This window comes from Ammospiza nelsoni, chromosome 3 (genome assembly GCF_027579445.1).
Source record: "Ammospiza nelsoni isolate bAmmNel1 chromosome 3, bAmmNel1.pri, whole genome shotgun sequence".
Taxonomy (NCBI): domain Eukaryota; kingdom Metazoa; phylum Chordata; class Aves; order Passeriformes; family Passerellidae; genus Ammospiza; species Ammospiza nelsoni.
This window is the reverse complement of record NC_080635.1, coordinates 9,172,914-9,195,342: the sequence shown is the minus strand read 5'-3', so window position 1 is coordinate 9,195,342 and position 22,429 is coordinate 9,172,914. Positions and strand designations below refer to the sequence as shown.

Sequence of the window (22,429 nt, the reverse complement as noted above, 5' to 3'; positions counted from 1 at the left end):
AGGGTTAATATACAGCATAGTCCAAGTCTGTTTTCCAGACTGGGTTATTCTATCAGATTAGGTGAAGTCCCAGGTTAAAATAAAAGGCAAATTACTTTCACAACTTTTTTAGACAAGAGCAGTTCTGAACAAAGACCCAGAGATGGGTGTAACTGCACAATCTCAGAGACAAACTGGCACCTGCTGAATTTTGATACACAGCTAGTTGGTGCTGTTAGGATCCAAGATGGATCACAACTGGAGACTTGCAGGACTGAGCTTTTAAAGAGCCTACATTTTAGTTAAAAAGAAGTCCATCATTGGATTTAGTCCTAGAATCACAGAATCACTTAAAAGAGATGTTGCTAAAATGCAGCTAAAGTAATAGTTGACAATTTTTTCTATTTAGATACTTATCAGAAAATTAGTAAACTTAAACAACCCTTATAGACCATAACACCACAAGCTAGCTGAACGTTAAGAACAATGAAATGATGCACACCTCAAAAGATGAGGCACCATTTAAAGTTACTCTGTCCTGTTCTTCCTACTGACACCACCAGTTTACTCACTTGTAGCCATGATACCTGGAGGACATGCTGGTATCCCGTGATCAACTGCCCATCTGTAAGCTCCTTCACCAACTAAAAAGCTAGGAGACACAGAAGAGGGAGTTTAAACAAAACCATATAACAAATCCCCCTTTGCTTGCAATTATTTTTTTCTACCTGGTTTGGTCAATTTTAAATCATAAGCTGTCTATATTTCACAGGACTGTCTGCTATTAATTACATTTGGCAAGCTTATGTAGTTTCATTAAAAGATTATGCAGCTCTGACATTAAATTTACTACTAGACAAAACCAAGTGCTAATAAATTTGAAATTCAATACAAAATCAGCTTTCAACTGCAGCTAAAACAGGACAGAGCTGTCTCAAATCTTGCCGTCTATAACAACTTAGCAAGATCCTGAAGACCAAAAGCACGGGATGAGAAAGGTGAGAATGGGATTTCCAGTAAAGCCAGTCAGTGCCAAAGGAATACCAAGCAGTATTTTGAGAAGCAAAACAAGCTAAAAACTAACTTGATTTAGAAGGATTAAGGTCTATTTCATGGAGTTTTATCAATCATTTGCAAATGAGATTAGCCCACTAAATTTTAAATAGACTTGTAAAAAGACTCCAGCCATCTGAGAAGTTGTTTTCTAGTCAGTACTGAACACTTTACACCATAGTGAGACAGTACACACTGCTGTGACAACAAACAAGAACAAAAAATATACACACACATGGAACTTCTGGGGATAGAAGAAAAAGCAAACCTCATGTTGTTTCCCCTTAGAGAAATTAATCTTATTGCCAAAAAAATGTATGTAGTAGCTAGAAATGAGACACTTTCATAAAGCTGCTGTGCAAGACAATAAAGGACAAGTACTTCCAATCTTATTTCCAAATTGGACAATGAAGTTAAGAATAACACAACTGCCTAATGGAGACCAAAAGCAAAGACTAAGAATTCTCAGCAAATTGAAATGCCAGAGTTAAGAAGATGAGTCTAAAGAAGCTATTCCAGTTACAAACTGGTCCCTGGGGCTATGCAGTTCTCAGTTTCTGAGAACACTACTGATATGGCAAACTTGTTGGCATTAATGCTGCTGAAAGTTTTCTTAAGAGTGCTATATCCAACATCAAGCTTTCATTATATAGTATTTTGTGGTGGCATTTTCTATCTTCTATATGATTTAAGCAATCCAAGAGGTATGCCCAGTCTTTCTTTACTGAAGTCTCAAAAAAGGTTGATTTGAACGAGAATTTGAATTGTTACATGCATATTTCTTACCATTGTTAGTGCAGCTTCAGGTAAGAATTGTTAACATTGCAAGATACTGCAGGATAAGTTATTGGGGACTTTGGCAGAACTCAAGCATCTACTGTCACATAAGTTAGTGCTCAAGAAACAACCTGGCACTGACACATAACATAAAAAAATTTTCAATATTACCATAAAAAGGTATGCAAACTGCAGCCAAACCTAGTTTAGTAGTATTCTGCATTTTCTAAAAGAATGTGGGTTTGGTCTTTATTTTTGGGAAGTAAATAAGTACTTTTCAATAAAATAATTTACACAGAGAGAAAGGTTAAATGGGAGAACATCAAACTCAACACTGGGAGTTGATTTATGCTAACTCAAGCATAGGTCAGTCAGAAATACTGTGTTTTACAAGCAGCTTCACAGCTGCCTTTTTAAATACTTAGTACCAGAGAATGTCACTAATATTTCATGAAGAGTGAAAAAAAGCACTCAAGAGTGTCTCCTAACTCATGTGATGTGACTTTTAGTTTGTTCCCATTTCCTTAATCCTTAGATTCCTTTCCCTCCCAGAAAAAATACAGTTTCAGTTCCAAAGAGTCTTTAAATCAGAGCAGAAAACTAATTGAGGCTCCATATCATCCACCTTTTTTAAGCTGTTCAGTTTGGATCTTTAAAGGACACCATAACCACAGAAAAGTTGAAATAAACTGTTTACAAGACAAACAGCATCAGGATCTCAATGCTTTGTTGTCTGCACATAAAAACAAAACTACCACCAAGCTTGATTTATCGGGGGAGAGGGAAGAGGGAATAAAGCCAGTGCACTATAGAAAGCAGTCAAAACCACCCCAAGTTTCAAAAGCCTTCAGGCTAATTCAAAATACAACCTTCCAAAGGGAGGGGAAAAACAAATACATAAACAAAGGATGAATGAGTTTATTTCTCTGCTATTCTGAAAGCTGGGTCTGCATAAACAGGACATAAAGATCTTTCATGCAAATATATCAGACAAAGTACTCTGTAGTTCTTACAGGCTCAGAACAGAAGATGAAAACACCCTCCCAGCAAGGAGGTGCTGCTCAACGTGCTTCCCAGTTCCAGGCACACTAGGCCATATTAATAGAAAATATAAGTAAAGGCCTCTAAAATAGTCTTTTTGGGCAATTTTCTCCAAAAACATGATTATGCTGGTGCTGAATACTCCAAACAGGGCCATTTAATATGGCTGTAGGGAAACAGGCTGCGCCAAGCTAAACAGAAATGTCAGAAGGTTTGGGTGATGGTCAAGGCAATCTGCATGGTAATAAATACACTTTGTAACATTTTATCATAAAATGTAGCAATCACTCTGAAATCAGTGTTACAAAGAAGAAATTGTTAAGAAATACAGAGCAGGGATAAAAGGTGGTGCGTCTTCATTCCTCCTGGGAACTCTGACTAGGCACTGCCCTACTAGTTACACAATGTTTGTATCCTGTACATAAACAGGGTAAAGCTGTGCAGAAACTACAAATCTCTGTATATCCCAAGGGGAAACTTAAGAAAGAATTATTTCCCATATAGTTATTACTGAGAAAGGGATATGAACATGGAGTTAAAGGCAGTACTACTAATGAGTTCTAAGAACAGAGATATTTAGGTGCATTTGTGCTGTACTGCAAATCTTACATTTAAGAGCAGACAGATGTAAAGAAACCTCTTTCCTTAGGTCAAGGTTTCACAGTAGGAAACAGACAATCTTCAAGCTTGTTACTACAAAACATCTAATCCATTACTCTGTGCTCAAACACCACTTCCAAAGGTTCATCCAGTTTGTAACCATGCAATTACAAAAGTACTTTCTTTTGTAAAAGTTACACAAGGAACAGGAATATCTTACAGGAGATTATGCAATATTTACAAGTTAAATATTTTCTGTCCCTTCATCAGAGCAAGTCCTGACAGCACCAAGCTGAATAAAGTATGACAGAAAGATGTCAGGACCTCAGAGGTTTTAACAACTGCACCACGCATTCAGGGTTTCTCTAAACTTTATAAATTCTATTTGGATAGTGGGATTCTGTGTTTTAAATAACACAACAAGAGATTGATCTAGAAGGACACACTCTACAGAGCAATTTACAGCACTTTAGATACATCAGTTCAGGCACCTGATCCCTCCATCCCAAAAAGCTTACCATCTCTGAATAACTTAATTCATACTCATTGAAACTTCTCCTATGGAAAATCAGAAATAAACCACTTTGAACTGGTTTTGAACTGCCACTATGAAAATGCTGCACAGGGGTAAACAGGCCAAGCAAACTATCCCCACTCTTCTTTTATAGTGAAAGAACTCCCTAATGCCACTTTTACTAACCTCACAGCTCCTCAATTTTTCCTGTTTGGTCATGTGCCAAGCATTTTTGGCAGAAAACATTAAGCTAGCTTAGATCATGCTATAGAAACAGTCTGTTCCATAGGTTTCTTTAAGCAGGTTCTTAGGCCAAGCAGTACCTGGAAGATTCCCCAACACACTACATGCCAATGAGAACCAAGATGAAAATCGTGGATCTTTACAATTAAAAATCACTTCCTAGGAATGCCAAAATATGGTTGATCTCGTCTCATTTGACTCTAAGTATTCCCAGCTTTGGCAGGAACACATTTCAGTCCCAAAACAATGTGTCATGCCAACCCCAGCCAGAAAAGCAAGACATGAAATCCTCCATTCCATCACCTTCAATGCACATGAAATTTATCATTCTGACCTTGGCACACCCTGTATGTATAGAAGCATCCACCACAGCAAGCCCAAAGCCTAAACCATCATATCCCACTAGTATAGACTGTTTCCAGGGTAAAAAAATTGCCATAATAAAATGTGCATTCAAGATCCAGAAGGAGGAAAAGAGGAAATTAAAGTATTTGTCAGGTAACCCAAGTGCACAATATTTGCACAATGAACTGCATGCCTTGGTTCCAAAGACAGCTCATCTCTCACCTTGAGATCTGAGCTACCCTGCCTTTAAAAGCATCTGCTAATCCTGCACAGTCCTCAAAAGATTTAGTCTTGCCCTTGGGGGCAAGAGGATATAGTTCCTTTTCCACTCAGTATTCTTAAAATAATAGCATCATAAACTAAGTCATAAAGTCACAGCATAACATCCAAGTGCTCTTCCTTACAATAATTCTATAGAACAGTGATGATACAAGTAAAGCAATCCCAAGAGCTTGCTCCTGTAGCTGACTTCAATAAAACTTCTGGAACACCAAAAAACACATTTCACACTCATTTCACATTCTAATGTAGCTCATTTTCTCCTGACAGCTAAAGAAATGAGCAGCTAACAGCTATTGAACATAAAATTCCTATTCTTTAGTAAACCTCTCCACAATTACTCTGTTCTTTATCCATTAAAGAAAAGTATTTAAAATGCAAAATCTGCCTGTTGATGGTTTGATTTCAAGGTGGCTTTTTTTGATCTATAGCTTTTTTTGCACATGACAGAACACTGAAATCCTCACTGTTTGCATTGGAATACTGCACCACCCAGCTATAGGCTGCTTGGCTGACTTTACAGAACACTACAGTCAGGAAAGTAAAATGTGTAAATCTAATACTTACATCTTTTTAAACTACATAAATGCTGGTTTAATACTTTTGCAAATACTGATGACTAGTTGGCAAAGGGCAGCAAATTCTGCCACAGCTATGACAACTGATGATGGCAGTCAATGAATAGGAATAAATTATTCAAGTTCTCTACCTGTCAATTTAAACTGCTAATGAAAATAAGGTGTTTTAAGAGCAATCAACTCTGACACATGTCTTGGATTCTTTCCAAAGTGAGGCAGTAATATTTGGAGTTATTCTGTGTTTAATACTTACCTCTTCCATTTAAGTTTTAGGGACTGCTTGTTTTCATTTTGTTGCAAATACTATTAAATTTATCCTTAAAATAAGAGGAAGTTACTAAACGCTGCACATTTCCACAAAGCCACAAAGGCAGTAAAATAGGAGATTTTTTTCTATAGTTATTAAAAACTGTTGCTTTTAGTTAAACGTAGACAGAGGCAATGGCAGTAGATTTCCATTTAATCTTGATGTTTTTGGGTATTTTTCAAAAGGCTACAGTAACAAACATAAGCATTAAATATGACAACTGGAAATAATCAGACAGACAGAAACTATCACAAAATGATGTTGCCATCTATATCAAATACTTCTTTCCACTCAGTGCATAAGAAGTCTCAAGATGAGAGAACAAAGCTTATCTTCTTTTTAAAGACACACTATCACTGGTATGTAAAACAGCACCAGCCTTCCTGGGTGAGATAAAAACTTCAAACATTGCACATATGCAGTAGAGATGAAAGACCAAAGGAAAGTCAAGCAGAACAAAGCAATTACCAAGGTGGAATTCTGCCAGCAGAGAGTTTCCCCTTCTGCCCTTCACACAACAACCTATTTGCAACCGAAACTGGATTCTTGATTCCTAAAAAAGAAAAATTAGAAAAAAAATGGGAACAAAACATTAAAATATTTTCCCTCATAGCACTATAGAGTTCATTTTGGCAGTGGATTCCTTTAATTTCTCAGATACCTTTAATTTCCAAGGGTTTGTCAAGTAATTAAGAGACACCTTATGTTTCAATGTAGCAACAACATTTTCAGTTTTCCCTTCACATGCTGTTGGTAGTGACAAATCCTTCCAGTCAACACCTCCCCCACTTTTTATTGAAAAGAAAGAACAAACCATACTGAAATAGGAGGAATGATCTCCTACCACAGAAATCTCATGTAAAATCTATTGTATCTAAGGGTCAAAGATGTTTATAAGCATTAATTTTTCCAGGTAGAATTCTCATTTGGATCTATCTGGCCAGAACAGAAATCACAGGACTCAGGTTTACCTGTCTCTCATTCTCAATTTCCTCCTTCCCCATGGTTGGAAGGATACATTTTGTAACAAACAAGGCTTGAAACACTTAATTTTACTAATTATTTCAGATTTATATCTACATGAGGAAGCTATTACCACAGTTTAGAACTACTGTAGGATAAAGAACAAAACTTGAAATCTCATCAGAAAAGCTGTTCAATAGTAAAGCTTTATATACTTAGAATGAAGCCTCAACAACCCTTCTTTGGGACTTTATATCTATATTTGTTTTACAGCGAAAGTTAAAACTAGAAAAAAGAGAGAGAAACATTAGTTCTCATATTAAACAAGTCCCATATGCAAGTAAATTGCCTGAGAAAAAAAAAAAAAAACAAATAAAAACCTAATTTAAACACTTGTAATACTTTCTAACAACTGCATTTTATTACAAAATTACCATTCTTCAAATACATCTCAGCAAACTGAGTCCCACTGTGAATACTGTGATATCACACAATTGTGCTACATCAAAGGATTATCAGTGAACTAATAAGACAACGTGTTCCACAAAGAAATGAACACAAAGCAGCATTTCAGGGAGCAGGAATGCCTCCCCCTTTTTTAAAGGAGCAAAATTGATTTAAACACAGAATTTACAATGTGTCCCCCTTAAAATCAGTAACAAAAACCCCAAAATTGATCTTGGCACTTAAATCAGCAGTTAGCTTTATAATACATAATGAACATACCACTCAGTGCTCCAACAGCTCCAAAATTCAATGACTTTCCATCCATTATACTGGCATCACATTCTATCTCACCCAGAAGGTTTAGGTTAGATCCCAATCCTGCATTTGTAAAAGGAGAATCCTAAAAATAAGAATAGAACACTATAAGGCCACATCCATAAGAGACTAGATTTAAATCTCTGTGTAACTGATCTGATGGCACTGATCTTGGTGCAATGCAATTTCTTATTTTAGTAATTTAATCTTCCATAACAAAGACAAGGGAAATTTGAACAGAACATCTAAAATTACTACAATGGACAGCTGTCACCTCTGTAGGGTGTGATATATCTTAAATGCAATAATGCACTAATATAAAAACCAATCACATAATTAAAGATGATCACTTCTATGCAAGCAAAAGCCTTACAATACAAGTGGAAATCTCTCCCTCCCCCAAAGTACACTTTGCTTGGTCTTTAACCCATCAAGTATCATTTAAATAACATTTCATAATCACTGCACAGACCAGTCTCCCTTTGAAACTCCTATGTATGACACTACAGCAAAACAGAACTGTCCTTTTTCTGAACATTCTAAGCCCATGACTAAAAACTCACTTCGTAAAACTCCTATTTGACCATTAGCACAGGGACTGTGGTCTGGAAGCTTCTTGACTAAAAACCAATTTCCATTTCATAGAAACCATGGAACAACATTTTAACAACATCATAAAGATTTTTTGTTAACACCTTCTATGGCTTTTAACAAACCCAAGTCTGTCCAAAAGTAAGTTCTGCATGCTAAAACTGAAGCCATTTTTACCCTTCCATTTCATCAGAGCATCCCCATGACTTTAAAACCACAAAATTTCAAAGTAGCACAGTTCAGCAGTCTCACTGCCAGCTCAATACAATCCCTCTTCTATATGCAAGCAATATAGGACAAAGAAATAACAGCTAAATCCAATTTCAGAGAGATGCTGCATGATTTTAGGGTTTCCTATGTTTAAATTACAACAGTGTAACAACCTGATGTGACAAAGAACAATGTTTGTCTAGATCACCTGTGTATTGTGGAAATATGAGATCTCATTTCACTGATAAGCAGTAAAAGCTGAACCAGGAAACAAATTATTGGAAACAGCTCAAAGTTCTGTCTTACATTTCAAATTAACTGGATGGGTTTTGAACATTCAAATTTGCAATGAATTTGAAGAAATAAAAGAGGTGAGCACATAGAAATGAAAAATAAATCTGATGTCAGTTAGCTTTTATTAACTTTCAAATCAGCAAGCAGTGAGTAAATTCAAAATCTGTTCTGCAAGATGTTGATTCAAATTTACAGAGACACGCAAAGAGTTCTCAGCGTTTGAGCCACCAAAACACTATCATGAAACTGGCCTTTATCTTCTGCTTTTTCCTTCTGAAGCAGCACAAGATTTTATCCCATTTTATCCCATATCACACTTAAAATTCACGGTGTATATTCATTTTGTTGTTTATTTTGACAGAAACACCTCACAGCAAGTAAGTAAATTTGAAAAGATTTTAGGATAATGAAACCTTTAGAGTGCACAAACAATTTTCTGTAGAAAGGGGATGGGTGGGGGAAAATATGTTTAGAAACAGATGATGGCCTTGAAAAGGCAGAAGATTCAGAGTAGCTGCTGGCTTAGCTGGCTTCATTGCTCCCCAGGCACTACAAATATGAAGAAAATTAAGTCAGTGAAGTTTAGGAAAAAAGAGAGCACATAAGTAGTGGAAGAATTGAAAGCAAACAGTGAAAGGTACTTGGAAGACACAGTAAAACCAGGAATGCTTATGATGACCAATGCTTGCTCCTAGTGCTGTCCAAGCCCTCTGCCCCTGGGTAATCAGAGTGCAAAGACATGAGTGGAGACAAATCTCTCATGTTCTGTTCCAAACACATTCACTCAGGGCATTACACTTAAAAGAATTAGCAAAGAGGAAGAATGTTGTGCTCCACAGATTTGTCACTGCCAAAGCAGAGGCAGCTGTTATCCTAAGAGTAGATGTCATGGCCAAATCCAGGGAGTAAGAAGGATCCACCAGAAAGAAGTCCTGGTAGCACCGTGCAGAATCCCTCTGCACTCAAGGTACAAAGGTCTCTGCTATCTGGTAAAGGTAATAATCAAAAGAGGCCAGGGAAAAAATACAGGATACAGAGTTCACTTTATTTCTAAGGAGCTGTATGTGCTACATGCTTTGGTATAGCACTTTCACTGGCACCACCATAATAATTTACTCAGAGGATCTAAGAACAAAGAGAATGTCACCTATTCCTCCCTACAGAATATCTATTAGAATACTACAGAAATTTTGATAAATAAGAACTCCACACCAAATTGCAGGTGTCTCTTTGGTGGGGTAACTCTCATATTAGGACACAGAAGGAATCTCACACAAGTAACTTCTCCAGTAAAAAGAAATAAAGACCAAATTCCAAGCATCTGTTCAAACTTTCTGTGGAGTTCCAATTAGGTGTAGAATCAGATTGCATTCAATTAAGAAAACAGGCTTAGAATTCCTAAGAGGAAGATGGTTTAACTTCACACATCTGAAAGGCAATCTAAAAACAGCTTTAGAGAAACTGGGTGTGAACCCATGGAATTTTTGATATCTACTTAAGTGTCTCTGAGGTGAGATAAAAGCCTTTGAAACAATGTGGGGAAAAACCTTTATAAAAAAATGGAAACAAGACCTTCACACCTACTTCTATAAATAGGCAAAGACATGAAATACACCACACAAATACAATCTCTACTTGAAAACAGGCATCTCTGCAAAGTTGGACCAAAAGATTTCAAGAGTCTGATATGCAAGTGGAAGAATATAACATATGAACATTAAGGTGTATGTTGAAATGAAAATTCAAAACTTACAAGGAATGCTGAAAACATTTAAACAGAAGCATGAATGCCTTTAAAGAGGCAAGAAACAAACTGACCTAAGTGAAAGTCTCTTCATACCCTCAGACAGAAAAGTGCAGCACTGCAAGACCTGACTAGCATAAAACAGGGAAGAACCCAGCCAAAGAATGTGCCCAGGAAAAGGGAGAACAGGAAAAGAGAAAAAGGCATCTTCAGGAATATACTTTTATTTAAAACCACAGCAGCCATCAGCCTTTGTGTTTCTAAGGAAACTGAAAAAGACAAGTAAACAAACCAAGCCTGAGCTTTGCAAGTTAACACAAGCATTGCGACCATAGAACACTAAGGAAGAAGAGAGAAAAGACAAACAAATGGCTATTCAAAGCATTTTAACAAAATGTAACTCTTCAGTCACATGCAAAACACTAGACTTCATGGCAAGGACTCCACAAAGTGTCTCTAACTTACCATGCAAACCTGTAGCAAAAGAGGTAAGAAAGCTTTAAGACGTGAAATAAGAGTTTTGTTTTCCCAAGTTACCCATCTTGCAAAAACTCTCAAGCTTCTGAGGTCATCATTTTTATTTACAGAATCCTTTTTCCTTCAAAATGTATTTATAAATGTTCTGGCAGAAAATACAGGCATGCTGAAATTTCTAGCTGTGGTCAAAGTTGAAATGCTTGAAGATGTTACTCAGCTCTGTAACACATCTAGACAAACATTTAAAATGCTTGGTTTTCAATGAACATGAAAGAACATTCCATCCATCTTTGATACAGTTTTGGTCATGGCTTATTTGCAACTTCTAAAACAAATACAAAGTCTACAGGCACTTCTTTCCACATACTGTAATTTTAGAAGTTCTTTTTCCATGAGAATTTCATGACAATCAATAATCTATGAGGATGAGTCGCATCCCTTTCAATTACATGAGCAAAAATGTTCTTAGACAACACTTCTGTCACAAATTACTGTTGCTCACTCTGCAGCAAAGCATCTTAGTAATGCTTTTAACTGGAATTAACAACTTCCAGTTCATTACCCATTAGAAGTTCATCTATGGTGACTGCCTTAATACAACAAGGATGCTTCTCCTTGAAAGAGAAACCCTTGGGACTAAGACTGTATATTCAAAAGTCCTAACTACTAGGAAAATAATAATAAAATAAAAAAAACATAAAACAATTCTTCAAGAAAAAGGCTCTTTCACTACAAAACTTTGCTGACAACTATAGAAGCACACTGCTTGAGTGTAATAGGTCCAAAACATTCTTTGCGTGGATCCACAATAACAACATGCAAAATAAACTGAGCAATTTCAGTAGCAAGGAGATTGGAACCCAAAATGTGACATCTGCTTCCCCATCAATCATATTGACTCCCAATTCAAATGATGTTCATAAAGAATGTTCTACTAAAGTCAGATAAAGAAACAAGTAATCTACATACACATTAGTAAAGGATTACACTAAACTTAGAAACAATTTGAAATCTTCATCATTCTTCACATCCACTGTGTACTCCTAGCACCTGATCAGTAGATTTCATTAAGTGCTCTTTAGTCAAAGAAAAGCTTGAAATGGCATAATTTTCTCACAGCCAGACATAAACGCAAATCAACATGTGGTTTTGCTGAAAACAGCACGTTTTAAGTGGGTTGTATGGGGTCTCCTCTCCCAGAAAAAAAAAACCTGTTTAATAATTTCATCGTGTTTCAAGAAACATCCAGGCATCATATGGTGGCTAATAGCAAGAATGCAAAAACTAACAGTACTGCAATAATGTCTCTGTGAAAGTAAACAGAGTAAATAATGAGTCTTAGGAAATACCTTGTCCAGAGCATTTAATTACCAAAGGCTGACAGAGGTAACACATGCACTTGTTTCTCTGCAATACCAGAGTTCTCAAACTACAAACCATACCTGCCTTAATGACCTTATCAAGTACAGCTGATGCTTATGAAGACCAGCACAGTTGTTTTACCAATATTCTGTGTCAGTCTTGTTCTTTTGCAAAAGAAATCCACCTTTTCCTCTAGCTAATACTACCATTATTATTGTATTCACAGAACAGCATTTCACTTGAGAGTTGCACAGTCCAACAAAGAAAGGATATTCTTTCTGCACTTAGAGCCTGGAAAAATAAAACACAGACAGCATACCACAAGCAAACTGTCAGCTTGCTCATAAAAGATCAAGAGCAACTCTTGTGCCTCAACTAGTCTTTGAAGTGATGCCTTTTGGATGAGCTGCAATCCTCTGAACAGGAGTTCTGTAATTGAGCGGAACTGAGGAAAAAATTCATCTTTTGTGAGATTTCCATGAAAAGATTTGTGCCTTGCAAAGATTACAAATGTTTGGAATACAGCATTAAAAGTCTGACAGAACAGTAAAAGTGATTAAATATTTCAGATAAACTCATGGCAATGTGTCCTACAGAACCCAAAATATCAAGAAGTTACGGTCAGTATACTTTACAATGAAATTTGTTATCATTTAATACAATATTCTGTTGTTCTGCATCTTCAGTTGTGTTACAGGGAGACAAGAACACAAACAGTTTCACAAAGATTTTTGTTATTTATTTACCAACTTCAAATGCTAAAATACATTGTTTGTGCTAAACCTTAAACAAAAGGGAGTGACAGCTCACTAGAGAGACCATCAACACAAATCTATATTTTTACTCATAAAATCTTGCAATTAATGAGAAAAACTATTCTGATGGCTTTGTCAACTTGCCACATGCAGTATGTTTTCCATAGAGCAACAGAAAAACTACCAGTACCAAAGCAGAAAATGCAGCTCCAGCAATGAGAGAGATGTCAGAAGGTAGTGCTCAGAACAAGGTATGAGCAGACACACAAACTGTTCCATATTTTGGAAGTTGACAGTTTAACACTTGAGAGTTTCTCATACCAGATTCAAAAAACTGCAAACCACATCGTTTTCTGGTTTGGGTATAAATTTGACTTTCCCTCAATGTAACTGTATAACTACTTTAAACTACAAGAAGGCCAAATCCCAAACTCAGTACTTCCTATTCCAGTAACAGACAGAACCTTCAACTAAGAGATTATATAAATCACTTAATGAATAAATGAAAGCAAATAATTGCATGAACTTAATTACATTAATTACATTGACTGCACTACAACCTGAGCAAAATAACATTTTATATTAAAAACAGGAAAAAGGAAAAAAAAGGTTTTGTGCAACAGAACACATAAAAATACTACCTAAGACAATTGCCAAACCAGAAAGGGGAATGATGGCAGGCATCAGCACAGTAGTAGCAAGACAGATAAGGAGAAAAATGTTTCTGATTGGAGTAATTGGAAAAAACTTCTTCATCTTAGAGACATTGTTGTTATTATACTGCTAGAGTCCCATACCTTCTAGGTAGTTTTCTCATGAACAGCTCTTCCCAGCAGTGTTGTTCCTGCTTGCTCATCAGGGCTCCTCCAAGGCTCTCCCTGACCAGCCAACCCACCCCGTTTTTATCCCAGTTATCTTCATTAGCCACAGCTGCTGCCCAATTAAGGACAGCACAGCTGCAGCCCATTTAGAACAATTAGGATTGGGGCAAGGCCACTTACACAATACATAGATTTTACTATGGCTCAAAGGCCACCTCTACTATATTTCCCCCTTTTCGTTTCCTTACAGGAACAGATTTTACATAGACATATTTACATATTCTACAATACATACCTTTCACTGTGACTCAAAGGCCACCTGTATTTCCCCAACATACATTTTGCTTATGACTCAAAGGCCACATTACAACACATACATTTTCCCATGACTCAAAGGCCATTTACAACACACACAGCTCCTTGCTCAAAGGCCATATTCTCAAAGCTCCTGGCTGTCACAGCTCCTCAACTCAAAGGCCATGTTCTTATACAGCTCTCAGCTGTCCTATCCTCCATTGTTTTTGTTACATTTCTAGAGTCCCAGCTCTCAGGCTGCCACAGCTCTTGGCTGTCCTACCTTCTATCATGTCGGGGTCACCACTTGTTGTTATCATATTTCTAGAGTCCCATACCTTCTGGGTGGTTTTCTCACAAGCAGCTCTTCACAGCAGTGTTGCTCCTGCTTCTTCATCAGGGCTCCTCCAAGGCTCACCTTGACTAGCCAGCCCACCCCCTTTTATCCCAGTTATCTTCATTAGCCACAGCTGCTGCCCAATTAAGGCCATCACAGCTGCAGCCCATTTAGAACAACTAGGACTGGGGCAAGGCCACTTATACAATACATAGATTTTACTATGGCTCAAAGGCCACCTCTACTATAAGACATAACTTGTTCTACAGAAGCTACTTCTGAGTATTCAAATCTATTAAAGAAAAAGATAAGTCTCTTGGGGATAACAAAAACATACAGACTATTTAGTCCAGACACAGCTGCAAAGAGATCTGCAACTGTTCGCTTAAGCTTCTCAAAGTATGTTTTTCTCTGTAGCTCAGGAACACAATAAAAATCACAACCCAAAGTAGATTTTTATTTTTGTTGTCCACTGAGGAGGGAGCTGACACACAAACCAGTCTCATGGAGTGAGAGCAGCCTCAGTGTGCTTAGGGAAGTGCGTGGTAAATAATCCCATTAGAGAGATGCTGCTTTCTGTGAGCTATACTCTAATGTGTAAGACAGCACATGAAAGCATATTTGAACAGCTCAGGGAGACCCACAGGAGGGCTGAAAGCCAAGGCACTTGCCAAGTTCACAGTGTGACTGAAGCCTTGGCTCCCAGTCAGCATGTCTAACACATACTGAAGTATGCACTGACTGCCTGCCTTACGCCAGCCCCACCACGTACATTAATGAACACTTTCCCAACATCTGGATAGGAAAATCCACTGCTAATCCTCTTGGAATACTACCATAAATTCCAAGTGCAGGAAATTATTTTTACAGCACAACACTTACCTTGCTTTCCTTTTTTTTTTTACTAATAAAGTTGGAGGGGAAAAAGCAATTACTACTTACAGGAGAAGAAGAATACCTGTTTCCATCATCACTGTCATGAGTGATTAGTGGATCTGGGATAATGACCAAACTGCTTCATTTACCACCCAGAAATGTTTAGCTTTACTCACTTCTACATTATTTCATGGGGACCTTCACTGTGGCAGATGCTATAAAAACCTCATCACTCTAAAAAGACACTTTTCCAAAAACCTCACCAGCAGCTGCTCATCAAGATGTTCTATCTTAATTAACAAGCACTGTTTTGAAATAAAAACATTACTGGCCCATTCCTCTACATATATTTTGTCATAATAATCACACCCAGTAGGATATATTTTCCCTCTCTAAGAAGCAGAGCCAGAACAACCTGTCTGTACTCAGCAAGCCAGAAATTAAGTTGCTTACAAAGTGTTCAATAAGTCTTTAATCACTGCATTTATTCTTAAAGGTTAAAGACTATCTGATAAGGCATACCTAAAATGACAACCAAATTGCACCAACTAGGAAACTTTTATTCAGTTTGCATTTTTATAAAGTACTTAAACACATTTACACCAAAATACAGTGGAAAAGCAAAAGATAAAATTAGTGTACCACAAAAATAAAATTCCACTGAGATTGCCCATTTAATATCCCCCTACAGAAAGTTTTGGCAAGATTTACCCAAGAGGTGTACTTACTACAAGTCAGAAATTCGTACCTCTAATTCTATAAGTGCTGCAGTCACTGCATCTGTTGCAAGAGCACCAGCCTGGAGCTTTTCAATTGCCTGGAAAACACAAGTTTTAGCTGATTAGGAAATTCTATTATTCAGTGACTGAGGCCTACATTTTCCTATTCCTGTATAAAATAAAATCTTCACCAAATTAGTTTAAAATATAAGAGGGTGTAAGAACAAGAGGCACTGGAAAAAGTCAGTATGACCCATATGAGGGCAGATCTGAAGATATGATTTTACTGCTATGACATTGTGACACTGCATTTAGTAGCAGATTTCTGCATAGTCAAATTTCTGTCAAAATACCTTTTTATACTTTATATCCTCAAACACCAAATGTTTCAGTCAACAAGCTTCAATTTTTCCTTCCAAGACTCAACAAAAATTTCTAGTACCACATATAGCAATTACCATAAAATTGAAGAGAACTTCACAAACTCATTTAAAGCCAACACAAATCATGTAAAATAATGTTACCTTCAAATTATATACAACAGTGAAATTGTAGAGCCTAATAGTATTTATTAGATTCATACTGAACAAGACCTTACAGTCAAGCTTTCTCAGGGAACCCCAGAAAACAACTCTGGCTGCAAGACAAACCTGAAATTGTTTGTTCTTCACAGAAGTTATTGATGTTGGCTACTGAGCTCAAGAGTAGCTACACAGAATCTCAAATTGGACTTCAATGCAACAGCAGATCTCACATAACTAGCTGCAAAATGACTTTCACCAAGGCTAAAAAAGCCAGTGCTAAGTTTGGATGATTTGTGAGGCCTCTCATTACAAAATTAGATTGGTATTAGGATTGAGCAACAAACTGTAACACAAAGTGATAATTATCAGAGACCAACTCTGAGGCTCCTCTAAAAATCCTGCCAAGCTCCTTCTCCCTGGAGAAAGCAAAAGACATTAACAATTTCAGAGAGAGGTCTTCCAGCTACTCATTCAACACTTAAAAGACAGGACTTGCCAGTTCCAAAGCAAAGTTCTTGGAAGAGATGAAAACATATTAATTTCAATGGAAATGAAAGTCTTGCCATTTCTCTGTTTCCAAATTTGATTTTTTTGTTTTTGTTTTTCCTGTTTCTACCTCCCTTCCTATTAAGAGGGTAAGTGCTATCAAGAATAAAATAATTATAGAAACTCCTACATTCACAGAGCAACCTGGATGCTAGAGTTTATTTAAACTCCAGAGTGGACATGGAAGAAATCAATATACAGACACCATACTTAGCTCCAGAAAACAGAAAGCTGTAGGAATACTCCTTGTAGGCACCACTGTGACCTTCTCTTGCTCTCCCACTGTTCATTTGGTGTCTGCTATTTGCCAGCACTGGAGAATGTTGCTGCATCTCATGGCCACTCACTGTCCTGCTCTGTATCATCTTAACTGTTTCTGCTCTGTTTTCCCTCATTTCCCTCAATAAACACACAGAGCCCAAGCAGCTAAGTGCAGATATTTCCTGTGTCCCCAGTACAGGACTGTGGAGCTGGTGACACATACCTTCTGGCAGGCTCTTTTGCACACATGCTTGTACTCTTTAGCTTTGGATTCAGAATGATAACCTGCACCTGCAATTGAAACAAAAGGAAAATCTATTATAGTAGCTGGCAAACTCCAGCCTGTACTTCACATAGAGATTTAAGACACAGGCAGATATAGTGTTCCTTATTCTGGATTACACTGGCATTTCCTTTTTCTATCAGTGATTGACAACTTTATGCATTCCAACACAGAATCAAACACACTCAGTAAAATACAGGATACAGATCATACATCCAGAAGCATGCAGGTATAAATATCAGCATCAATCTTTTCCTATAAAAACTTTCAAGAGATTCCAGTTTCACTCACTCTTGGAGGATTTCCAGCACAGCTTTTTTCTTTACTGTCCATTATTGGGCAAAACCCTCATTTTTAAGTCAAACTCTTGATTTTCTTTTTTCCACAATTCTGCTCATTTTCTCATGTTTATGCTATGTTTTTAGAGCTTTTTACTCCTGACTTAGAACAAGGAGTTCCTTCAAATGAAGATCATTCAGATTTTTCACCTTTTTCTTATTCTCAGCTTTTGTATCTATCCCATTGTATTGAACCATTCTGCCCTACTTTGAAGCCACTGCCCCTACTTGCATAGCTGAAAAGTTTATTAATGCCACCATTCTACTAAATACAGCATCAGAAAAACAAGAGTGGAGCATATATTTAAAATCTACTTCTGTTTTACAAGGTTTTGCACTTAAAAACATGCTTGTATTTATCTCAACTTCCCTTTGCTCACCTCTAGAAATATTAGTTTTGAGGAACTCTAATAAAATAAGCTTTAACACCAATACCAAAGTGACCCAGTAAATGACACTATATTGAGCAATTTCATTTGCCCTTAAAATAGAATACCAGAGTCATCAAACATCAATCCAGAATAAACTGTTTAAGGTTTGGAGCTGGTTTTTTAACCTTAATGATTTTATAAAGCAAGTAACATGTTGGCTTTTCAAATATTTTAGGCATGACCAGGCCACTTTGCTCTATTTTACCTCATGTACTCATATAGATGCTCAAAACAAATATACACCCAGATATAAGCATTGTTTACTTCATGATTCATAGTATTTAATAAAGAATCTATGAAAAAAGAATTTATGAGCAAGACACACCAAACACATAATTTCTGTATTAGATCTGAGTAGAGGAGTCCTTCATTACATGTGGAAAGAACAAACAGTAACTCACTTAAATATGAACAAGATCAGAAAAATAGACTCAGAAGAAATGTCAGAAGGATAAAAAGATTTCTGCAACAAACAGCCCTAGCAGATTTCAGTAGGTCTCAGCTGGACTGTCCTCCAAGCTTGACAAGGAACCTTCAGCGGTGAAAGGACTGTATTTGATCTTTCCATAGGTAAAGAAACAGACTGAAATATCTCCCTCATTTTGTAGGTTTGCCAAGCTTAGCAGACAAGTACAGAATACCACATTTTATAATCATTTACATTTAGGGGTTTTCTTTGTCAAGGAGAACAAAAACACCATCCAGAACAACCAAAGAACTACATTTTGATTAAGAGTTTCCAGTGCAACCTCCAATCAAACTCCTCATTCCGAAATTTGAACACACAGTTAATGTCACTTTATTAGCACACTAGTAGTCCAGACCCACTATAAAATTTTTGTTGCTATCTAGTTTGATACCAAACTACTCATTATTTCCATTGCAGCTGTTCTGCTTCCACACCTTACCTGCATGGACAAGCACAAATCCCACTCGTTTCCCTCTTTGGGTTTGCTTTGTTTCGGGCTCTTTGACCACCACTTTTACAGCTGTAACCTGAGATGATTTGGAAGGTAACACTTCTACTGAACTTATCCCCTTCTCCATGGTCACACATTGGGATCACCATCTTCTACTGGGAAGGAGCACACTTCCATTCAAAAATAAACTCTGGAGAGAAATCATCCTAAAACCAGATCAGATATATATGTTAGACACTGACTTCAAGAGATGAATTTCACACAAAGAACCAAATCCCAAAGAATTTTTGGGAGAGAAGTTTGAACCAAGGGGAACACACCTCTCCAAAGCAGGGTTTCCAAGTTCTGCCTCTTCCCTAGCATTAATGAGACCTGAAAGAATCAAAGTTCATGCTGCAAGCTGAAAGCAGCCTTTTCACTCCAACATAACTTGAACCTAATGATCTTGCCAGACACTGGAAGGAACTGTTAATATAACTTTTGCTTTCCATGGTGGCCTGTTTTCCAACAATACAACTAATTTCTCCAGCCATCACATCTAACTGGCACATGACTAACCTTTGCCTTTCTATGCAGGGAACACCTGTTGAAGATCCTATAATGAACTCCTAGTCTTCTATATTGTTTCATCCCATCTCCTTATAATTCCCCACTAATTTGCAGCAGGAAAAGAAAAAATAGATTAACTTTTATTTAATGACAAATTATTTCTAAAACAAAACCCAGCCTAAAACAGTCAAATAATGTTTATCTGGGTAAAGAGAGCTACCATGATTACTAGTGAACCTCAACATGCTAAAGTCAAGCTCAAATAATTTAGTAACTATTGGTTTTGATGGTTACCCTTCAGATGCCAAGGAAATTAATGTTTATAGAAAGCTAATGGAAATATTGTCAGTATTGTCTAGTATGTGAAACAAAAATAACAGTGCAGAATGATGTATTTATCAGGAGTTGCCAATCAAACTGCCTGTATTTACTGCTGCTCTTATCCACAGCTTACTACATATTAATCCTGACACAAAAACATTTGTCTACTTCAGAAGATAAAACAGAGGCATTCCACACACTGAATTACTTAAGAAAGTGAAAAGCATGTAATGTTAATGGAGAAAACCTCTGTAATATATTAAGATAGCTTATATATTAAGAACTAGATTAATTTTAAGGTCCCTTCCAATCCAAACTCTGACTCTCCACCTCTATATTCCAATATAACATCTATCACTCCTACCATCTCAAAAAGGACTTTGTAACCCAGGAACACTGGAAGGTGAACAGAAGTGGGAAAATGAGATGTTTAATGCATAAGACTTAAACCACTAACTCTTGAAATGCTATATGGCTGACTCCAGCAATTAAATAGCACCCCATTTAAATGGCCCAAACAATGTAAATGATCTTTACCAAGATTCAGCACTGCCAGAGAACAAACCAGCTGGTTTGCCATAACTATTCCTTTGATAAGAAAAATCAGCACAGCTCTGGAGGAAGTTATTCGCCATAATTTCTTCCCAAATACTAAACATACCTAGTAATCTGCATACACTTATAAATTTACTTTTCAAAATTAAATATTAACTTAATGCTATAATTATATATGTCCTGACAAAAAATGAAAGGCTACTGTAATACATAGGTTCTACAGAAAGTGTTTATGGATTGCATCCAATTGTAATTGTCACTTGAAAAAATTTCAGAGCTAACATTAAAGTACTCATCACTGCATTTACATCCTTTTTATCAATAATAGTAAAGATGGCTCCAGCAACCATTGGTCCTCTTTGCTACACCCTACAGAAAGTCACTCCTGCAACAAGGGCACAGCACAGACTTCAGTAAAGAGAAAGAGGAGCAAGTAAGGAATTTAAACTCTCCCAGGAATGGAAGAAATAGCGTGGTAGTAAGGAAAGCAATAATGACGACAAAATAGCTTTTTAAAATTAAGATGGAAATATCACTTGAAGACTTGGTAACAGTATAGCTGCAGGCTGAAAATCCTCACTAGGCCTTTGCACAGAGCTGGGTCTAAGGATGTGTTTATTTCTACAAAGAACATGCAGACAACCCGTCTCTCTCGTTTGCTTCCGTTTGTAACACTTCCTCCACACCAACTCCATTTTCTCCAACACCTCCCATCTCAAACTGGGATCTCAATCTTCAACTCCTTTCACATTCCATTCACAAACCCGCTGCTTCCACGTGTTAAGCTCCCACTGGACCCAACTTTTCCCTTTCAAGCCTCTTCTAGGATTTATCAGCTCTCCCTCCTGGGCTGTCATACTTCCATCACTCTTGACTCCATCCGTCCCTGCTACCCATTTCCTGCTGCCCATCCGTGCAGCGCCAGGAACGGTGGGAGAACACAGCAGCGTGACTGCTGGAGAACAGCAACCGAAACCATCTGACCCCAAGAGCCCCGAGCGCACTGCAAAAGGCACTCGGACTGCGGCACGGGCGCTGGGAGAACACAGACACGAGCGAGGGTCCGGTCGGCTCGGGTCGGGGCATCCTCCCCTCCCGCGCCTCCATCCCGATCCCGCTCCCGCCGCCCAGCCCGTGACGTCACGCGGGCAGCCCCATCGGCGGACCCGGCCCAGGCCCGCTCCCGGCCCGCGCAGCCCCGCAGGCACAGAGGCCGTGCCGGGGGAGGCGGGAGCGGCGGGCCGGGGCAGCCCCGCGGCGGCGCCGCACTCACCCTGCACCGCCGCCATCCGGGACCGCCCGCTCGCCCGCCCGTTGCCTCGGTGAGCGTGAGGCGTCCCGCCCCCGGCCCGCGCCCATTGGCCGGACCGCGCCCCGCGGCCGGAAGTGGCGGCGCTGTTGATTGGCGTCCCGCAGGGCCAATGGCGTTCCCCGAGGCAGGCATGGCGGGTCCCGGGCCGGGACGGCGCTCCCGCTCCGGTCCCGCTGTGCGATCGGTGCCAGGCACGGCTCCGGGCAAAGCAGCGCGGCCCCACAGAGGCCATCTGTGTCTCAGGGCGTGGATAGTGACCTCCGGTATTGTTACCGTGAGCCCCAGGGCAATATATACATATATATATGTGTGTGTGTGTGTATATACATATATATGTGTGTATATACATATGTATGTATGTATGTGTGTATATATATGTATATATATGTATATATAATATCAACGTGCGTATATATCGTATCGATATATAATCAATATACATGTCATAGAATATGTAATGTACCTCTA

General features: G+C 38.1%; 1 protein-coding gene across 2 annotated transcripts in view; it reads right to left on the bottom strand.

Annotated features, from left to right (window-relative positions):
* Positions 1 to 19,574, bottom strand: part of TASP1 (taspase 1) — a 76,880-nt gene extending 57,306 nt beyond the window's left edge. For both annotated transcript variants that reach the window (XM_059468266.1, XM_059468267.1), the window contains exons 1-7: positions 19,545 to 19,574; positions 19,213 to 19,430; positions 17,476 to 17,543; positions 15,951 to 16,019; positions 7,406 to 7,526; positions 6,185 to 6,269; positions 552 to 631 (exon numbers count right to left, since the gene is read on the bottom strand). In XM_059468266.1, coding sequence (XP_059324249.1) covers positions 552 to 631; positions 6,185 to 6,269; positions 7,406 to 7,526; positions 15,951 to 16,019; positions 17,476 to 17,543; positions 19,213 to 19,351 — 562 coding nt within the window. In that variant the 5' untranslated portion in view covers positions 19,352 to 19,430; positions 19,545 to 19,574. The remainder of the gene's footprint in view (positions 1 to 551; positions 632 to 6,184; positions 6,270 to 7,405; positions 7,527 to 15,950; positions 16,020 to 17,475; positions 17,544 to 19,212; positions 19,431 to 19,544) is intronic.
* Positions 19,575 to 22,429: the final 2,855 nt, after the last annotated feature.